The sequence below is a fragment of the Anguilla rostrata genome, chromosome 15, assembly GCF_018555375.3.
Source record: "Anguilla rostrata isolate EN2019 chromosome 15, ASM1855537v3, whole genome shotgun sequence".
In the NCBI taxonomy this organism is placed as follows: domain Eukaryota; kingdom Metazoa; phylum Chordata; class Actinopteri; order Anguilliformes; family Anguillidae; genus Anguilla; species Anguilla rostrata.
Genome location: NC_057947.1, coordinates 8,179,291 through 8,198,159, shown reverse-complemented (window position 1 = coordinate 8,198,159; position 18,869 = coordinate 8,179,291). Strand labels below are relative to the sequence as shown.

The 18,869-nt window shown below is 46.7% G+C and overlaps 1 protein-coding gene across 4 annotated transcripts in view; it reads left to right on the top strand.

Moving 5' to 3' along the window:
- The window catches only part of LOC135240594 (activin receptor type-1-like), a 36,493-nt gene that overhangs the window by 1,294 nt on the left and 16,330 nt on the right, over positions 1-18,869 (top strand). Inside the window, exons 1-2 of one of the 4 annotated variants that reach the window (XM_064310238.1) lie at positions 11,905-11,936; positions 18,302-18,375. In XM_064310238.1, coding sequence (XP_064166308.1) covers positions 11,920-11,936; positions 18,302-18,375 — 91 coding nt within the window. In that variant the 5' untranslated portion in view covers positions 11,905-11,919. Of the gene's footprint in view, positions 1-11,904; positions 11,937-17,992; positions 18,079-18,301; positions 18,376-18,869 lie in introns of those variants that run through there. The other 3 variants (XM_064310236.1, XM_064310235.1, XM_064310239.1) reach the window with 3 other exon arrangements.

Here is an 18,869-nt window from a genome sequence, read left to right as displayed (position 1 = left end):
ATTTGCGTATATTTTACACCACATGTTATTATACACATCAGTATTGAAATGCCTGCAGAAATGGTCACATTCTTGTAGGCAACTACCCCGGTCACAGATATTAGGCTATAGACCATTGGTTGACATAGAAATCAATCATAGTTTGGCAATATAATGTATTATAAATATGCTATAGATTGACTCCGTGGTGATTGAACACTCTTAGAAATTTTCCATTTATCAAAGTGGTAATGCTTTATTAACATTGGAAGGAAATTTATGCTAAGATCTATTCTTTAGCAGTATACACTTTGCCATGACCAATTGTGAATGAAATTTGGGAGTATGTTTAGGCTCTATATGTTAGGTTGTGTAATCTACCTTCAGTTTGGAATAAACTATTTCCCCCCTTCTCAAAACAAAGACATTGGGTTTCCAAATCATAGCCTAGCAGTTAATGAATGGCACAATCAATTATTTGTTAATCACAAGCCCATAGCTCCTATTTTTTCAGATGATAAGATAATTTTGCATTGTATTATTAACTTATCACATCCAGTACAAGTATTTGTTTTTGCACAGGAGACTAGCTTGTTGCTTCTCTTCCCTCATTGCAGACAGCCTTATCCCAGGAGACTTGAGTAGCGTGTGTTCCATAAACAATGCTCGATATGTGCTGATACGAAGCACTTTGTGCACTGTGCGTTACCAATGGGTGCATCATCGGCGTCAAACCTGAAATCCACAACTCTCCCGCAAGCAAAGAACAGCAGTGACTCACGACACTTCAGCTGTTGGGATATTCATTTCAGAAATGTGATGCGCATAATGTGTGAGGTAAATGACAACGGGAGCCGTGGCATGGGCTGCTTCTACATCTTTTAATGACTGATAAGAGCAGACCGGCCAGAGCAGTGTCGTGAGATCACCTTGGTGAAGTTAAGTGGGCATACTTCGCTAAGGCTGGAGAATGGCAAATTTATGCAGACGATCGGTGTATTGACCTAGCCGTGCTGTAGTGTGTATTGTAGGCTGAACGGTTGTCCGTGGTGCAGACAGTTGGGAATACACAGAGGGGGAATGGTGATTAAAGTCACTGCACCGGTGACCCGTAGACCTTCGGTTCCTGGGTACGGCACTGCACTGTCAATAAGGGAGCTTCGCTGAAGTTCCTGCTGTAGAAAATGCAGTTATGTAGATAATGGGAGACGTAATCTCCACAAGTTGCCCCGGGGCACTGAAAATGACCGGGGGGTTGGGGGTGGGGTGGGGGGTTGGGTGTCTCTGTGGGAGAGCAGATGTCTGGTCCTGCGGTGAGGTCATCCTTGTCTCTCGGTGGACGCCAGACGAGCTGACTGACTCACGTCCTCTCTGGTCTCCTGGTAGCAGATAGTATTATGTTTGTCTGTGGCGGTTGAGTCATGGTCCAGACTGCCCCTGCCCTCTGCGCCACGGCCGCTTGATAACATGGTACGATTGGGCCATATTTTCTACCGTATCTGAGAAGTTACTCAGGGATTTTGCCCACTGTTGGTGTAGTTGATGATTTTCTGAAGAGAGAACTGGATAGTGTGTGGAGGACTTCATGATGACATCGCTGTTGTATGCGATGGAAGCTTCTCTGGGGCGTCTTGTGAAAATGTGGCAGAATTTAGGCTATGTGCTAACTGAAATGTAAAATTGACATGCTGCCTAAAAAATGATGGGTAGTAAAAACCAATGAATTACAGTGGTAAAAACACAGAATGAGATGCAGCTCGGTTATGACTGACTTCCTGTTCTCTGTGAAATGCTGGCGTCTAGTTTACCCGTGGAACGTTTAGCCTATGTGGAGTCCATAGGCGAGCCGTGTTTGGATGAGTTTCAACAAAGCAGTGTGTGTTCTTAAGCTATATTTATACTGTTTGCCCGTCTCAGAAGCCGTGCTGTTTGACTTTGTCCTCCTGCAAGTACTCCCCAGCCTCCCATTCCAGATTAGTGCACTTTTTACTGAATGAAAAGGTTTGTCAATCAGTGGTTTACTTCATTCAGCCAAAGCCATTTTACAGAGCTGGTGCCAGACATTTGCTTTGAATGGGCGTTATCTGCACTGTGTACAGTCTGGTGACCTATGCAAATATTACGCAGAGCCTGTTATTGCAGTTTAGAGTGGCGCGAATGTAATTTCATAAAGTGTAGGTCGCCTAGCCTAAATGGAATGTTTTCACTATAACAAATACAGGCCTCCTAGAATTTAAATTTAATTAAAAGCAATAGAGATTGCATGAAAGAAAGGGGTGTTTTTTTTAAATAAAGTGTAGAAAGGTAGGAATGCCCTTTGGACAAAGTTTACTTAGCATTCCAAATATTTAGCAGCATTTTCCAAATGGAAAAAAAAGATGTTTTAATGTCATGGAGAACACTGGTTTCTGTGTCTGGAGCACTGTACTGGGAGTCAGCCTAACAGGCCAGGTTTAATGGGATCTCCCAAGTTGCATGTCGCTGGGAGTTAAGGCATATTGATCATGCTTGTCCTGCACTTACTCACTTCCTTTTTCACCGCGATTTAACTATCTGAGGTTAAACAGGAGTCAACAGTACGAGCTCCGCATTCATCTTTTTTAAGCTGAATGCTGAAATTAGTGTTCTGCGTCACGGTGCTCTAAATCTAGGTACATGTCTGTTGACATGTTCCTGCACGTCTCTGAGCAGTCCTCCAACACCTAGGTGGGCTAGATTTAATCTCGCATAGTCAGTTGACTAGGTTTCTGTGAGCAAAGTGCAAGACTTCATCTGAGAATATATGACGAAGCAATGCGGAGAAATGATTTCAGGCATTTTACATCATCGTGTTTCTTCTCTTTAGGCGACTAAAAGTTCAGTGTTCATCCTGTCCTGTCCTGTCCTGGCCTAGCCTAAGCTAGCCAAACATCCAGCGAGGGATTTGTTCATGTTGGTGATAATGCGCTTTTCTTAGTTTAGCCAAATCCAAATAGAAATATAGGGAATCAGCCAGGGTGCCAGTAAGTCCGCACCACAAACTTGTCCGGAGCCCAAGAGAAGAGGTCGTTCTTTAGTTCCAGTTCATTGCTTGTTCTTCGTGTATTTTGTTGTGCTTTTTTGGTTAGGTTAACAAAGGAGACGGTATTACGTAGAATAATAATAATTTGTTAAACCTGTGCACTTCATGAGCTGTATACAGTAGCCTACACACAATGCGACCGTTAATGGTAGAGTCTGCAGATGGATAGAACTAGGCTGTGTTTGAAACTGTTTGAATCTAACATTGATTAACTAACTTGCTATACTCTGGGTAATTTTGAGCAGGCCTATTTATTTATTTATTTCAATTTCATTGCCCTGGTTACTTGGGGGATCTGCCTGGGGAAGCTGACTCTGTGCTCCCTCATTACTGTTATAATCTTTGTTGTCTTCAGAGCCACGTGGGACAGCTCTGCTCATGTTCTGGAGGAGCCGCCATTTTAGTTTAGTTTGTGGCTGTTGGGAAAGCCCGAAAAGACAGTATATAAACTTTAATAATATTTAGGCTATTATTCCACTTTTGGCTACAATTATTTTTGAATGATGTAATAAAAAAAGATACATTGGGTTGGAAAAAGGGATTTTGGTAGAAGCCATGGTGATATAGTAGCAACAAAAGAAAAAAGGCACAGTTTATCACAACTGGCTGTGTATTGAATGTGCTAAAACAACCCCAAGCCTTGTTTTTTAAGTATGCTTAAAGTTAGCATAGCCAGTCTCCTATTAGAGCCTGGACCCTAGAATTTAGGCTAGTAGTTGGAAGAATTTGCTGTAGATGATGGCAGAGTTTTAGCAATTCCTGCCTACAATGTGAACGTACAGTGCTTCCATTTTTCTTTAAAGTGGTTGGCTGTTCTGCTTAATACTAGGGAATGAGCCCACCTTCTTTGGGGAGTTTATACATAAGGTCCTTCTCCCGTTCTGGTCTGATTGAGTCTTACTCTCAGATGTATTTTAGAATTTGGTGAGAAATGTCAGCAGTTGTGCGCCAATCTGCCGACAGTGCCTCTGACGGTGGGCCATCTGGTCCCGGTGCTTCCCCGCCCCTTGTTTGTTTGTTGCATTTTGGGCTTCTGTCTTCCCGTTGGTTATGAGGTTTATTTTAAGACCTCCTTTGGACCCATTTGCTGCTCCAAAAGCTGACTGAGTCTACGTGGGATTTCAGTGAAACGTTTGGCCCATTTTTTTTTTGTTGTTGTCCGTTGCTGTACACAGTTTAGTAGTTGTCCTTGTTTGTTTCTGATTGGCCTTTCGTATCACGTTGCCGATTCCACTTCAGCTGAAAGCCACATAATAAAATACCTTCTCCGGTCTTTTGGCATCGCGTGCTGACTGCTTTATTCAGCCTTCAAATTAAGTGCTCCCTGGTGTCCGTGGGTTCTCTTTTGTTGCACTCCACAGTCTACATTAAGCCTTGAAGCCGCTCCTCGTTGAGGCCTTGTGCTGCGTTCCAAAATTAAACGCCATGAATCCACAAATGATGACCGTCTCATACCGGGTTGACTGCATTGCTCCGTGTTGTGGATCTCATATCTCAAACCTGTTCCCTTGGTTGAAGTTAAAAGTCCTTTTTCATCTTGTGCATTCTGTTGGTGGCATTGGATCATTTTGATGTGTTTTCTCCTAACTGTGTGTGTTTGGTGGCAGTTTTGGCTCCACTGGCTTATAGCTGTGAAATGTGAAACGGAACCATGCACTCGTGAAAAGGGCTAGAGGTCCAAGGCAGCACATTTAAGTGAAGTGCAGTGTTTGGGGTCACACTGCAAATGGTGCCCCAGCCTGTAGGAAACATCACCTTAAAATCCCCGTGGGGCTGAAGTTTCACCCTGTTTTTCTGCGCGTTCCCTTTCAAAAAATGGAAATGGTGTCGACATGGTCTCCTGTGTAAACATTCAACAGTGGCGAGAGTATGAGCCGGTGTGTGTTTGTAAGCTTGGAAGATTGGAAATAGGAAGAAGTCCCAGAGAAAAGAGGTGATGTAGAGTTCAGTTTTGACTTGAAGACGTTGCATGTTTAGTCACCACCCCTTAACAAAGAGAATGCTGTCTACTTGTGGAAAGTCTGACTATTATATTAAATTGGTTGCTAGATTATATGCAAAAGAACAGATGTGTCTGAATGATATATATTTCAGGTAGCTTACAGTACAGTTTAAAGTTAAGATTAATTTGTAGTTATATTGTTTACCTGAAGTTCTGCCGATTCATGACTATTTTGTACCGTTATTTAGAATAAATGTATTGGTTAAGAAGTTCTCTTTATTGCTAACGCATCAGAGAAATCTAGCACAGAATACCAGACTCATCCACACAGAAGGATTTGAACCACTGAAGATGTAATGGGTGCTGCTCCAATAACCATTCAAAATCATGCCTGTTTCAACCAAAGATTCAGACTCATTCTTGGGAAGACGTCATGAACAGCAGTTGTTCAGAGACGTGCTGCTAGTAGTCATGTTGCTTTTGTAGGCTGCATAGCCCAGGTGGGAGGCTAGTTTGTATGTGAACGTAGGCACTTAGCACCTTACAGCAACGTGTCTAACCCACTTGGTGTGAGTTATCCAACTATCCAACTGGCACAACAATGTGATGTCATATTTCATTTTTCAGTTAAAAAAAAAAAAACCCATCTTTAACAGCCTTCACAGAACACTATTTAGGACTCAATACAAGCAGCTGATACCTCAGTTACTAACTCTGGTTAGTAGCTTAAGTATCAACTAACTTAACTTACTCCGTTAACTTACTAACTACTGAACTCAGACTTTAAGTTGTTGGCTCCATTGTGATGATATTCTTCTGCAGATGTTTAAAGTGTTATCTTTCTGCGGCCTCCATTTGGTAGAGTGGAATGAGGTGTATAATTTGTAGCCCAAATCCTAAGCGTTTAGAAGACAGGAAGGCAAGTGGCATTATGAGGAGTGGGGGGGTGGGGGAGGGGGGGTAGACAGCAATCATTTCCCAGAGCACAGTAATTTGGCTGTCAGAAAGCAGTGGCGGTGCGGGCTGGAACAATGGAGGAGCAGAGGGAGAGGGACGTGCTGGCTCAGAGCTCCCTGCTGGAGGATCAGATTACAGAGGCTGTCATTACAGACAGACTGCGCCGTGCACAGAGACCCAGGGCTTCAAGCCTGAGCAGGACTCAGCCGCTCAGCCGGGTACGTGGGTGTCTGAGATGGGGAGGGAGTAGGAAGGGTGTGTGTGTGTGTGTGTGTGTCTGTGCTTGTATGTGTGTGTGTATGTGTCTGTGCTTGTGTGTGCTTGTGTTTGTCTGTGTGTGTGTCTGTGTGTGCCTGTGTGTGTCTGTGCTTGTGTGTGTATGTCTCTGTGTGTGTGTGTCTGTGCTCGTGTGTGTGCTAGTGTGTGTGCTAGTGTGTGTGTGTGTGTGTGTGTGTGTGTGTGTGTCTGTGTGTGCCTGTGTGTGTATGTCTGTGTGTGTGTGTGTCTGTGCTTGTGTGTGTATGTCTCTGTGTGTGTGTGTCTGTGCTCGTGTGTGTGCTAGTGTGTGTGCTAGTGTGTGTGTGTGTGTTGTGTGTGTGTGTGTGTGTGTGTGTATGTGTGTGCGTGCTGTGTTTGTGTGTGTGTGTGTGTGTGTGTGTGTGTGTGCGTGTGTGTGTGTGTCTGTGTGTGTCTGTGCTCGTGTGTGTGCGTGTGTGTGTGTGTGTGTGTGTGTCTGTGCTTGTGTGTGTGCGTGTGTGTGTGTGGACTTGTCAAGACTTCAGTGACGGAGCAGAAATCTCTTTAAGGCCGTCAGTCTCCAGCTGGGTGCTGTGGTGTGCGCTGTGACGTGAGCCAGGCTGGGAGTGAGCTGTGCTGTTAGCTCCCGTGCGCACTAGCGCTGCGGCAGGCGCTGCTGCTCTGGGTCGCTGCAGAGAATCACAGCGTGTGGGAAGCTCCGCCCACTCCACTCAAGTGCTCCGGCTCCTTCTCTCTGACGGCTCTTCTCTCAGTAGTCCTGTCATTTTCTGCCCAAATCCACAGGGCTTTAATAACTGTACGTCTTGTCCAGGTAAAACTCACTTTACTGTGGGGATGAAGCCTATTGGCTGGGCTTGGTGGGCACCTGGAGTCCAGCTCTGTGTTAGACAGGACATGAGACAGTCTGACTGCTTAACACATGCTGACTGGGGCCTGTCTGTGTTTCACTGCTGTTTTAGACCCTCACTGGTGCTGTAGCGAATTGATTCTCTGCGCAGATGTGGGCGAGAGACGGGTTTAAATGCTGCTTGAGTCGGCTGTCTGCGCAGCTGCAGGGCTGCAGTGTTGCTGGCTCCTCTCTCCCATTCCTGAGTCTGCTCTGGAGACCGTCTGCAATGCAGATTTTATGAGCTCTTCACCGGCCTCTCCGCCCTTATCACTGGGCTGTAAGAGCAGAAGTTACTGCTGTGCTTATTGTCTGTCTGCGCTCGCTGTCCATTCAGCGCTTCCTGGTTTTATTTAAAATGGATGGGGCGCGATGGCCGCGCCAGCTGGTGAGACTGCTTGTGTTTAACGGGGCGATCTCCGTGCGCTTTCACGTCCACGGAAATGCCGGCCGGGTCGGCGTCTGCCTCCGAACATCACGGGAAAGCGGACTGGTGCGATCGATCGAGGGGTCGATTTGATTTTTGTTGCCGCCACCGTGGCGGTCTGACGCGGCCCTCTCCTGCTGCATTCGGGTGAGCTCGGGTGCGCGTCCGACATCATGAACTCGTAGGCAGGAATCGTCTGAGCTCAAACCTCTGCATTGGCTCATTGGCCACTTCGACTTCAGCAGTGCGACTAGCCTGTGAGCGTCGCTAGCATTTTACCCCCAAAAAAGTTTCATCAGTGTTCTGCGCAGCACTGTCAATGTTGTTGATGAATTACTTGAAAGATAAATGTAGCCTGTAACTAGTGTAATGACGCTAATGTTGTAAAATGCATTAAAATGGAAGATTGCATGTGGCAGATGGCTCGTTGCTGTTGGAGCTGACTCATTTGAATGGTGTCAATTGTATGCCGGCCAGCAACTTAAAAATAGTCTCAGTAGTATCTCAAAGATGTTAGAAGAACAATAGACCATTTTGGTGTTGGTAAACATTGATGGCTTATTGTGTGGGCGGAGCCAAACTGGTGGTAGAAAGAACGGTTTCTTGACTGTTTGTCTAATGTGGTGGTTGTAGCAAAAGAACGATCTGAACATAAAACTTTCATCATTAACTTGCTAAGTCATAGAAAACAATATTATGGATCCTCAGGACACCGTGCCAGATGGAATTAAAGGTTTGTCGGCACCACGACTAATTGACTTACACTAATAAGTGTCCATTAAGAGATCATTGTTCACTGCATTTGGCTGTGCTGAGGTAGCTATCTTTTCAGGGTATGGTTAACTTAGCTAGGGCTAATGCTGCTTTCAAGAGGTGTTGTATTTACGGTCTCCACAAGTCTCCCACCAGGAAGGTCCACATAGACACCTTATGTTGGATGATCAAGTCGGGGAAATCGGGATTCTAGTTCCAACACGACCCAACTCAGAGAGAAGTATGACCTGGCGTCACTTGAAAGCAGGGTTAGCTTAGGCTTAGCTAAGTTTGTGCTCGTTCATGCTAGGAAGTGGGAACACGTGACATGCATACTATTTTGCAAATTATTTTTAATAATTATATGCTTGTCTTATGAACTGAATGATATCATAAACTTGCCATGAGCATTACTCCTGCCTTTGTGCTTACTAACTAATATCGGTCAATGGTGTATCTCATTATGAATTAGCCTTCTAATGCTAACTTTTTGGAAGCTGCTTAGTTATCATTCACTGTTCATGCCTACTTCATTCATTTCTTGGCTTTGTGTGTGTTGAGCACTGGAGCACTGATTTGAAATGGGAACTGCAGATGTGAGAACTACAAACGATACCATCAGTCTAGTCTGTTCTTTTAATGGCTTGCAGCCGCAGATGCCTGCGCTTAGCTTCAAAGGGGTTAGTCGACAATGGTATTCAACAAAAATGAAGGCCCTTTTTTGTTGCTGTTTGTTCTTTGACAGCCAACACCACAACAAGCCATTTTGTCGGTGTTTTAGGGACTTGGCCAACACTCTCTTTATCAGTTTGCTACGTGAGCTTGTCCGTCGTGATGCAAACATGACGTATGCTCCAAAATGGCCTATAATGTGTACAGAAGGCTCTTTTTGAACTACATTTCCCAGCACACACATCTGCAGCTGAGGATCATGGTAGAATGTGCTTTGTACATACTCTGTATTTTGCTATGTGTGAGGCAGTGCGATGCATCTGAATCACAGCGCTGTAATGACTGCCTGATGTGAATTGGTGTTTCCGTACAAATGTAACGCTACTCTAAAGATTGGCTTGTTTGGGAATGTTGATGCAAATCTAAACTATCATTCGCTGGTGCTTTTAGAAGCAAGTAATGCTCACTCCTCCAAGAGATTGAGAATGGTACAATTTTAGTGAAATTTTTACAAAATAAAGTTAGCCGTTGCCTATAGTGTATATTTTATAGTCTTCTTTCAGATGTCTTTAATTGCCAGCTACCCAAACAGATCAGAGCAAATTGTCTAGTTGCACTGTTGCAGGACACAGAAGCTGACAGAGAGGTTTGTTTTCTAAGTCGTCTTTTGTGTGTGTGTGTGTGTGCTTATTTTGTACATATTAGCCAAAAATACTTGCATAGCATTTTATACAGACTTTTTCTACACCTGATCCCATTCATAGAAACCTGAAGCATTACACTTCGTTTTTGGAGATCGGTGCGGACTATGAAAAATGCAAAACCTTCCCTGTAAGAGGACGAGTGGTGAAAGCGCACAGATTCAGATAATGAGCGGTGGAGTTTGTGAAATGGCTGTGACTTGTACTGTTACTGCTCTGCAATTAATGCTAAATGCTGCCAGTTGTTATTGATTTAGGCTTCTTAATGTGCAATTACAAATTTTCTTTTTTTTCTTTTCTGAAAATGGTATTAAAAACCCTCTAGTAAGCCTTTAAAAATGCACTTTGGTAAGTCACTTTGGCTAAAAGCGTCTGCCAAATGGCTGAATTGTAATAGTTCAATCCAGCAATAATGTCAAAGACAAAATAGCTCTTACCGGAATGACAGAAAAAAGAGCATTCTGTAGTCTTCAATAACAGGAAGTTGTAGGAGCCTGGGTTGAAGTGGAGTGTGTGTGTGTGCGTGTGTGCGCGAGCGTGTGCGCGCATGTGTGTGCTTGTCTGTGTGTGTTTGAATGTGTATGCGTGTGTGTGTGTGTGAATGAGTAAGCGAATGTGTCGGCTGACATGGGGGTGGTGGGGGCGTACTGTGTGAACAGATAACGCTGTTAAGTTCTTTCGAACCTAAAGCTGTTTCAGCTACAAGCAAGTGGTATCAAACTAAGAGATGTGATTCCAATGTCTCAACTACACCATCAACAATCAATGTTAATCACTAATATAATATGCTTCTCAGTTAATAAAAATGAAAAGCTTCTGTTATTTCTCACCAGCTTATGATTAAGTTATGATATTGTGCTTCTTGCCTCAAAGTCAATGAATACGGATCTTCTTCAAGGAGTTGTTATTTGCACAGAAGAGACTGCAGTTGCGTGCACTGCCAGAGAATTTGAGATTAAAGTGAAATCCAGATCCCTGATAAAATTCTGATTGTTTCGGAAAGGCAGTTGTGTGTGACTTCGGCTGCTTTCTGAGGTATAGTTTAATCGCTTCTGCATTCCAGACTGCCGCAGAGAGTAGGTGGCGGAACCTTCAAAGTCTTCTTTGTTTTGCCAGGACCAACAGCGGATGAATAGACCGGCTTATTTACTCTTGCCGAGATATAGTTTGATTTTAAGCCGGCGAGGGGGTTGGCGGGGGAGTTCTGTTGACATCAGATCACAGAGGCCGGATTCTAGGCGATATCGAAAGAGGCGAAAATATTTTTGGTCTTGTGCAATTCGACTCTGCATTCTGTGAGCATCCTGTTATTTTTTCCTTTGTGGCTGTCCGAATATTTTATTTGGTCAGTTTTAAAGGGAGTTAAAGGTTCAGACGCTGCGAATGTTCCCATAACCACCCCCCCCCACCCAGTGTCACATGTTCAGCTCGGTGCCCGCGGGCTGTGGGCTCTCTCTCTCGACGGACCCCCCCCCCAAACCCGGCCCAGCCGCACCGGTTCTGGAGAGAACACCGTAAACTTACACCGCTGCTTTACTGCATTATAATTCCAGTCACTGGAGAATCCAATCAACTTTCTTTCCCCATATAAAAAAACATTCCTCTATATGTAGCCTGAGGGGGGAGAGAGGCTCTGCTCGTCTTCCCCCTGGACGTGTTCCAGGCGTCATGTTGCACAGGCTGCGACGCAGCTTTTGCCTTACATTTGTGACAGACAAGCCCGTGAGCGCTAGACCCAACAGCACCCCCGTAGCATACGCTGCCTTGTGCCGCAGTCAGACTCTTATTTTGGAAGAGACCAAGGTTTAGCAAATGCTTTAATTTCATGGTTTGTTCCGTCAATAAAAATAATATGGCAGCAGCTAAAGTAATGTTGGGTCATAATTAGGAATCACAGGTCTGCCAGATTAAATTGTAGTATGTAGCCTGTAATCCCTAAAGAGTTTCTTTTTGTAGTGTCCAGAATGTTTATATTTGGCATTTCTTTGCCATTCGATGGTTACTCTCTCTATTTCTCTCTCTGCCTCTGTCCATCTCTTTCTCACTGTCTCCCTCTGTATCTTTCTCTCTCTCTCTCTGTCTGTCTGTCTCTCCCTCTCTCTCGGTCTCTCTCTCTCTCTCTCTGTCGGTCTCTCCCTCTCTCTCTGTCTCTCTGTCTCTCTCTCTCTGTCTGTCTCTCTCTCTCTGTCTCTGTCTGTTTCTCTCAGGAAGGACTCTGATTACTGTAGCTGCTGCCAGCTCTTGTGAATATTGTAGCCTATATATCTTTGGGAATTACTGCATATGAAGTCACGCACCATGTGAGTTTGATTACACCGAAGCCTTGTTGAATTTTTAATACAGTGGATATGTTTCTTTTGAGCTAGCCAGCGAAACTTGGCATGCATTAATGTTTCTACTTTAACGTTTGGCCGTGGTCTGCAATCTTGATGGAATGTTCGCATTATGCTATCTGTGTAGCTAGCACACTTCTGAGCATATAATTTTTTTTTCTGGGATTCTATGTATGTTTTCAGCTTGTTGTATAATCTGAAAGTTATGGACAAGATGAACACAAACACAATGTGTAATATGTTGACTGTCAGTTTCTGGGAACTTGAATTGGTTTTGTTGCCCTCTTTTTGGATACTGGACCTACTAGGCTATATCGAATGACATTTCAATCAAATTCATGCCAAAGATTCATGCCTATGATTGATGTATGATATTGACAATATTAGAGTCGTTAAATGGTATTGTAAATATAAATGCACATTGGCAGTAGGCCTACAAGTAACATTTCGATGGCAATTCGTAAGCATTTCAAAATGGCAAAACTTTGATATCAAAATATATTTAGCCTGTATGTTTTTATAAGCTAAGCCTGGGAAGGTAGAGAATAAAAGTTCTAACTACCCTTAATTATGTAATTCATTGTTAAGTAATTTATCAAGTAATTAATTGCTACTTTTGTATGTTAACGTCTGGGAAAATATGAATTGTCTGAAAGTTTCATATGGAACTAACCGTGTTTGAGAGTGCTCTTGGTAACGTCCAATCAGGAACACAGAAACGAAAGTTTTCTTGCTTCATTGCAGAACATAAAAGTTCTTTCACCAGATCCCTAAGTTTTCATATTAAAAGAAGCACAAATTGGGAGGATTTACTGAGGCTGTCGGCGTTGGGGGTGTCAATGAGTCAATATTTATTTTTAAACCTAAAGTTTCACTTGACCAGAATTTTGGCTGGCCTTTGAAAAACGTTTAAGGCCCACGTAGGCCTACGTGCTCTATAACGTAGGCCTCTGAACTGGCGGCCATTTTGATTTTCAGGATTGTTTTCTCCTTACTCCGATCAGAGCTTCTGGGAGGTGAAAGACTGTTTTCTGGTGAAGTAGGAGACATGAGCAGATATATAAGCAGTAAGCACTTTACATTTACATTTTAACTGGCCTGTACTTTAGATCACTGCCTTCCGTTTCTACTACTCTGTGTACAGCTTGCCATACAACTGTACCAGATATGCACTGGAGTAATAATGTAGTATTTGATGTGTCTATATGTCTATGTAAGAGAGAAAGACGGAGAGATTAGCATTCCTTACATTGTGGAAGTGAGGTTTGGAGAGTGAAGTCCTGGAGGAGGAGTCTGTGGTGTAGCAGAATGGGGCTATCTGGAGTTGTTTAGGGGTAATGGCGCCCTATCTCTATAATCTGACTGAATTGTTTGGGTTCAGTACAAGGGACCGTAGATTTCCACTGGTTAATGTTTGTTTTCACAGACTGAAAAAATAAACCTGTTTGATTATGGCAGCCTCTAATTGTTGTGTAGCATGCTGTAATTAGCATGCCCGGGGTCCGCGTGTTTTAATGTTGTTGTTGTGCCTGTCTCTGGTGTGCAGCGTTCTTTGTAGCGTCTTGTGTGCGTTTTGCGCAGTGTGTCAGGCCATAAGTTTACATGTCTAGGGTTAAATGGACTTGCGTGCAAGGAAACCTGTAAGGGGAAAGAAGAAAAAACAAAACAAGAAAACAAACGACAAATGAATGGCAGATGGTGCCCTCTCAAGTTCGAGTACTCGAAAATTAAAAAAGAGATGCATAGTCTCCATTTCCTCAAAAGACAGATTGGTATGTATGTCCAGTTTTTGTGAAAACAGAAACAGGCCCTGCTCAAAACCAAAAGCCATTTTGGTTTCCCTTGTTTTGTGGAGGGGGCGTGCGGTGGGAGGGTTTAAAGAATAAATTTTATGTTCACTTAGCAGCTGCCATTCCATAGAAGGCCCTGGTCAGAGGTCTCCTCTCTTGTTTGTATGTGCTTTTAGGGCTGTGTGAATGTAAGCTTTTTAATACTTATAAAAATGTGCTGTCTGCAGTTTTGGCACACCTGCTAAATTTGGGGCGGGGGTGGTCAGTGACGTCCAGGCTCGGTTGGACGTGCAAGGCCAAGAGCGTGTCTGGAAGCTGGACAGGTTTTCGGGGCTGGGGGCGGGGGAGGGGGGGGAAGGCACTGCCAACCGGCCACTTTCCTCCCGCGGGTCGCCCGGCTCCTCGGCTGCCATGGCAACCCCCGAACGCGCCAGCTCAGACACAGATTACACCTCCGCCGGCTGCCGGTGACTCAGCACCTCGCGCGCGCGCGGCGGGTCTGCCTCAGAGAGGATCTGGCTGCGAGCTGAGAGCCCGCCCCCGTCCGGGAGCGCCTGATCCCGAAAAAAAACCCGCCGGAGAGGTCCAGCGGGGCCCAGACTGGGGTCAGGTCCGTTCATCACGAAGCGAATCTGCGAATCTTAACGGATTCCTGAACCGATCGCGGCGTCGTTTTAAACGCGGCGCCCGACGCCATTGCGTAACCCCCCCGTGTCGTTGGGACATGGGAGCGTTGTCGCTAATCCGCCCGTAAGCGTCAGGACGAATCTGGCTGTATGAAGCAGCCGGCCGGTTGCTCTGTTCCACAGGCTCTGCTCTGGACCGCGCGCGCGTCACACTGCTCCAGGGCGATCGGTCGGCTACAGACCGCCGGCGTCCGGGGAGGCGTTGGAAGGAAAACAGATTAAATGAAAAGATTCCCCGGCATGGTTTGGCAGTTCGTCTGATGTGTGGGACTCCTCGTTTCTGTGTAAATGGAGCACGTCCCTTTTAAGGCTGAGATGTGGGTTTGTGCTGCTGGACTTTAGGAGAAGGGGGGTTTGGGCTCAATCCGGCAGGGTCCTGTCTGGAGGTGCTTTTTAAGCAGCGCCTCCTCTGTGCCCACGGGGGGCGTTTCGGCGAGATCGGCGCCAACCGCGTGGGGCTGCCTCCCCCCCCCACCCCCCCCCCGCGCCTCGCCGCGCCCGACTCCGGCGACTCGGCCTCCTTTCGTCTCCGTCCAACTCTGCCCTTCGTCCCCCCTGTCGCTTCAGAGGGTCGATTCCTTTTTCCAAATTTGATCCCCTCCTCCTCCTCCTGCTCCTGTGCCGAGTTCCTGGTCTGGCTGACTGTAAGAGAGGGCGGTGCCAGACGCAGCCCCCGCCATCCGGAGCGAAAAATGGCGGCCGGCGCGAACCGCCTGACCTCCGCGCGAGGGGAGGGGCGTCGCTGGCGGGATTTCAGGCCCGCCCGCCCCCCCCGTGCCAGAGACCCCGGCTAGGGAAGAGGGGCTCCGAACCCCCTCCCCACCCCGCCCCCCCCCCCGACCCCGTTCGCCAGACGCTCCTGTTCGCCGGCCTCGTTTGTCTTTTCCCGGCTCTCCATCCTGTTTGTTCCTTTGTCCGTTCGGCAGCTGCCTCTTACAGGCTAACCTATCGCGCGGCCGGCCCGTTTGAAAGAGCACGTTTTGTAAAATCATTGTGAAAACCGCAGCGAGCTAGCGCAGAGGCGGAGGTCATCTCCACCGCTGAATTGAGTCTTATTTTATGCCTGTAAGATTGGACGTGCAGCTTTTAAATGCTTCTTTGTTTGTGTAAAACATCCAAGTGCAGCCCGAGGCGGTCACATTTCATATTCATTACTGCAGAGGAAACCCTAAGCCAAACCCAAACCCCACTGTGTTTTCCTCTGGGGAGGCAGGATTACTGGCAAAGCGGTGCCAGGGCTGTTTGTGTGTGTGCATCTCACACGAGAGTATCGGTTTACCGATAGATCCAGCGCTGGATTAGGTCACGGTGCTTATTGAACTTGCTTTTAAGGACACAATTCTCCGTGAGCGTCATTCTCCTCAAAATCAAACGCCGGACCTTATATTTCATCCACAGTGAGTAAACGATGACACAAGGTTTCTGCAAAATCCGCCCACTCAGAACAGACAACCAGAATTTAAAACTGGCAGAATGAGCTTTCAGCTCATGGTCTCTACAGAACCTCTGAATAACAGACCTTGATGCTTGTGTGTAAAAGCGGGAAGTTGATAGGATTCGAGTCTCTTTTGTACAGTTTTAGGATGTTAACTGACTGTGTAATTGTTAGTGAGATTCATTTTATGTTGGCTGTACTCCAGAGGCTACACTGAGATTTCGTTATGATGGTCCCCAACAAGTGTCTACATGAAACCTTTTAGCACATAACTATAAATCCGATATCAGGTCACTTTTCTAATAGAACATAGTAACAAATGCAAATGAGAATACAATCTTGATTACTTGGCTTAGAATTTTTTTAAACAAGCAACATGAAATATGTTGACAAAAATATGTGCCCAGTCTATTCAGAGAGACTACCCAAAATAGACACTGGAGTACTCATACAAAATAAAGCATGTTTATCTGAATAACACTTAGCGTCGTCTTCAGAGCCGGGGCACGTGGCACGTCTACCTGGCTCCAGGGGTGATACATCCTCCCCCGAAAAATGCGCACGCCAGGTAGGCGTTCCACATCAGCACATGGGGGACATGTACACCTCCCCCTTTGTCCAGTTTATCTGTCGACTCTAAGGAAGATGCCAAGTCGAAACGTCTGTCTTATTTAAATAAAGTTCTTTATTTTGTACGAGTGCTACAGTGTGTACCTGGGTAGTCTCTCTGAAGAGGCCGGGAATATATTTTTGTTACTCTCAGTATGGTACAGGGTATGTATCTTCTCTCTTTATAAGCGTTGACTGTTGCGTGTGAGATAAAATATGCTATAGACTATGTTGCATTGATTGTTCAGATTCCCGGTCTGATGTTCCATAGTAATTCTATAGCCACTGGGGATATGAACACGCATAGGCACTTTTGCTGAAGCTTGGTCTTGTGAGCTATGACAGCGTCGCTAACCAGCTGTGGCGAAAGGTGGAACTGTAGAAGAAGAATACAGTGTTAGCTTCTCTGAGGTCATGGTGTGAAGGGTCACACAACAGTCAGTTTTACTGCGGGTCACATGCCCCCCGAGCTTGAGTTTGAAGTGTCACCGCCTCACGATAAGTGCAGTATATATCTGATGTCTTATTTCTACTGTTCTAGCTCTTGTTTTTGATGTGGCTATTCAGGAAACACGGTTTGAGGAACATCTGCTGGCTGCTGGGACATTGTGTTCTCGAGCGGTCATTTGTCAGTGCACTAGTAGGTGGAGGTTAAGCCCATGAAGGAATCTAATTTTAGGGAGAAGTGTGGCGTGTTGTAGAAATGGAGCAGCAGGTCTGACTCACTGTGCGATCGGAGCCGTTAGCCTGACGTAGTGTTTCGGCACGCGGCAGGCTCAGGAAAGCTGTTACCGGGGCTGAACTGCGGTTAGGACCACGCTGTGCCCCAGGATTTATTTCCCCCTCGGCGCGGGCGTCTCTGTCACTGTCTGCCCCCTCGCCCCCCCCCGTCCCGCCACCCCCACACACTGGCCTGGCGGCTGTGATTATCTCTCTGTTCCAGCCCGGGTTTCGCGCTGATTTAAAGGAGCAGCTCGCTCCGTTAGCGCGCACGGGCGAGCGAGCGAGCGAGCGGCCGGCGGGGTCGCGCCGCGGTGAGGCTAACGGTCTGCAGCTAATCGTTAGCGTCCAGCGGCGGGCCCACCGAAGCCCGGGGAAATGCCAGGCTCTCCGTCGCCGGGATAGCGGTCAGCGCTTAGCGCGTCGGGAAACGGTGACTGGGAGGGAGCGAGCGCGCCCGCGGCAGGCGGCCGAATCGCCTCGGACGGGGGGTCGCCGCGCGTTTCGGAGGAGGGCTGTATGCTTCGCTGCCGCCAGGCAACGCTTCGCGCGCGTAGCTGTGGCTGTAGCGGTACGATAGGGTGAAGCTCCCCATTTTAATTCCCGTTCAGGCTCTGCATACCTCCGCCCCGCTGCGCTCCCTCCTCCTCCTCCTCCTCCTCCTCCTCTCCTCTCCTCCGGTGTCGCTCTGCTCCCCTCCGCTGCCAATGGGGCCATGTCTCTCAGACTGTCTGGCAGCCAATAGGAGAGCGCCAGTCTCCCCGCCGCTTGCCACTCAACTCCTTGTTGCCGGGACAACAGGAAGGCATGAGACCCACTTTACTTCAGCGTTTTAAACTTGATGTTGACTCTGCCGACAACAGGGAAAGGTCTTTTTCTTTTTTCTCTCTCCAAATTTATGAGATTCCGTTTTGTGGCGCATTGTACCTCACACTTCTCTCTCTCTTGGCCGGTGCCGCTCGGCTCGCTGCGCTCGCAGTTAGCCTGCCGCCTCACGCCGCGCGTCGCTGCCGTACACGTGAATGCTCTGTGTTTCAGGGTCCTCTCTGCTCAGCCTCGTCACCCTTTTGCTCTCTGTGTTCTGTGTTTCAGATCTGCAGTGTCAGATGGCATTATGATTCTCCTGGTCTTAATGGTGCTGGTCTTCCCCTCTTTTTGCATGCAAGGTAAGGTTCCCCCCTGACCAGAGCCCCCTCTGAAAGGATCCCGGTTTTCACTGACATGCTCTCTTTAAGTTTCTTACAGTTGCAAGAAAGGGAAGACAGCGGATTGGGTCTCCAACCACACACCAAACACTGTCACATAGGCTCGTGCACACACCCACACAGAAACGCACGCACACACACATGCTCACAGACAGAAACATGCACACACACACACACACATTCATGCATACTCATACACACTCACACACACACTTTAACATACCCACGCACACACACGCTCACTCTCACTCACAGAAAGGCATACACACACGTACTGTGTTTGTTTAGAGAGTAGCCGCTTGACTGGCTGCCGTCTGAGTATTCTGAGTGCATACTCTGGCACTTTCTCAGCGCCGTCTCTGACGGCTGCACAGATTGCAGAGACGGCTCAGCAGCTCAGAGTTGCTCTGCAGCCTCTCTGCTGTGTCAGTCAGGAGCCCTGCTCTCACATTTCA